This window comes from Acanthisitta chloris, unplaced genomic scaffold, assembly GCF_000695815.1.
Source record: "Acanthisitta chloris isolate BGI_N310 unplaced genomic scaffold, ASM69581v1 scaffold33853, whole genome shotgun sequence".
NCBI classification, from domain to species: domain Eukaryota; kingdom Metazoa; phylum Chordata; class Aves; order Passeriformes; family Acanthisittidae; genus Acanthisitta; species Acanthisitta chloris.
This window is the reverse complement of record NW_008667107.1, coordinates 1867-3650: the sequence shown is the minus strand read 5'-3', so window position 1 is coordinate 3650 and position 1784 is coordinate 1867. Positions and strand designations below refer to the sequence as shown.

General features: G+C 60.6%; 1 protein-coding gene across 1 annotated transcript in view; it reads left to right on the top strand.

The window, feature by feature from the left end:
* Window positions 1–1342, top strand: part of NHSL2 (NHS-like 2) — a gene marked incomplete at its 5' end in the record, with an annotated part of 2415 nt that extends 1073 nt beyond the window's left edge. Inside the window, 3 exons of the mRNA XM_009072388.1 lie at window positions 1–417; window positions 520–652; window positions 1030–1342. Coding sequence (XP_009070636.1) covers window positions 1–417; window positions 520–652; window positions 1030–1342 — 863 coding nt within the window. The remainder of the gene's footprint in view (window positions 418–519; window positions 653–1029) is intronic.
* Window positions 1343–1784: the final 442 nt, after the last annotated feature.

Below are 1784 nucleotides of genomic sequence, written 5' to 3'. Positions count from 1 at the left end.
CAGGCACTGCTACCAAGGAAAAGGGGCTGCCACAGGATGGCTTTGTAGTGCTGCGGAGAGGGGAACTGAGGAGGGGTCTGGGGGATCCCACATCATCCCTGGCCCCAGTGAAACCCCGGCGGCTCTCGCAGGGCAGCCTGGAGGATGAGGTGCGGCCAGAGCGGAGCAGTGCCACTGAAGGGGAGCGGAGGAAAGCTAAGGTGCCGCCACCAGTGCCCAAAAAGCCCAGTGTGCTGTACCTGCCACTCATGCCAGTCCCAGCACAGCTGGGAGGCAGCATGGGGGACCTGCCGCCCACCCCTAGCCCCATCATCACGCTGGACACTGACCCCACCTGCTGCGACCCTGACAATGATGATCCGCCGTCCCCTGAGGCTGTGGGCACCGTGCAAGCCAGTGACCCTGCCTTGGAGCAAGGTGAGGGTCTCCCCGCCCCTATGGTGGGATCACCATGGGTCAAGGGGGTCCCCCTGTGCCTCACAGTGGGCTTTACAGCCGTCTTTTCCTCCCTGCCCGCAGGCAGCTCAGCAGAGGCCAGCATGGAGGAGAAGAGCTTTGCCAGTGACAAGACAGCCGAGTCCATCGCGGAAGAGGACGACGAGGTGTTCATGACATCCCGCACCACAGAGGATCTCTTCACAGTGATCCACAGGTAAGGCTGGTGCATGGCACTGGTGGGGCACAACCCCCAACCTCCTGCATCTCACCACAGTCACAGTATTCCTCCACCACAACACCTCAATTTTTCTATACTGTGTCCGATGCTCATGCCTGGGGACAGCCCAGCTGGTGCTGCCTTGAGCACTTCAGGGTGTGGTCAGGCTGGGTCACCAGTTTGCAGTGGGTCCACTGCTCCCTTGGCCTTGGGGTGGGTTGGTCCTACCTGCCAGGACCATCACTTGCCATGCTCATGTTGTCACCTTGCCCCAGTGGAGCAGGCAGAGCCAGGACTGGGCACCACCGTGCCCCTCACTGTGGGACCTTGCCCCAGCCCGTGGCTGTTCCTACCCATGTTCTTTTGGTGCCTAGGTCAAAGAGGAAGGTCTTGGGGCGGAAAGAGCCTGGTGACACCTTCAGCAGCCGACCCACCTCCCACTCACCTGTAAAGACTTCAGGTTCCCCCACCGTCGAGTCCCCAGCAGCAGTGGGCGGCAGCGGGAAGTCTTCCAGCTGGAATGAGGATTTTAAAGCCCTGCGCGAGAAGAAGAGCAGCAAAACCAGTCCCGGTACCCGGCCATCTGCTGCTGAACTGCTCAAGACCACAAACCCACTGGCACGGAGGGTCATCACAGAATTTGCCCCTGAGCTGGACAATGCAAACAGCCCCAAAAGCCAGCCCTGACCATGCAGGGTCCCCTCCAGCCGGAGGGGTGGCGATGGCTGTGGAGGGAGCGCTGCTGCGAGGGGCTGTCCTGGCTGCCAGGGAGCCCCTGCATCCTGCCAGAGAGGTTCTGCTTTTGTTCCTTCCTTGGAGAGCCACTGGCAGCGAGCAGTGGCTGGAGCCCAAGCCCCCGTGTCTCTAGACCCTTCCCAGGAGGGAAGTGGTGGTAACACGGCTGGGACTGGCCACGGCTGAGCTGGCTCCAGGGACCAAAGATTACTGCCCGGGAAGCAGAGTGGGACCACAGCCCCTGGCATTGCCCCACTCCTTCAGTGAAGCAACTTGAGACTCTGGTCCCTTCGGCATGTGGTACTTTTAACAGCTTTTCTAATGCACAGTGGTGGTGATGTTTGATTCTCTTCCCTTTGACATTGTACCTTGAGTTTCCCAGGCAGAGATCCCC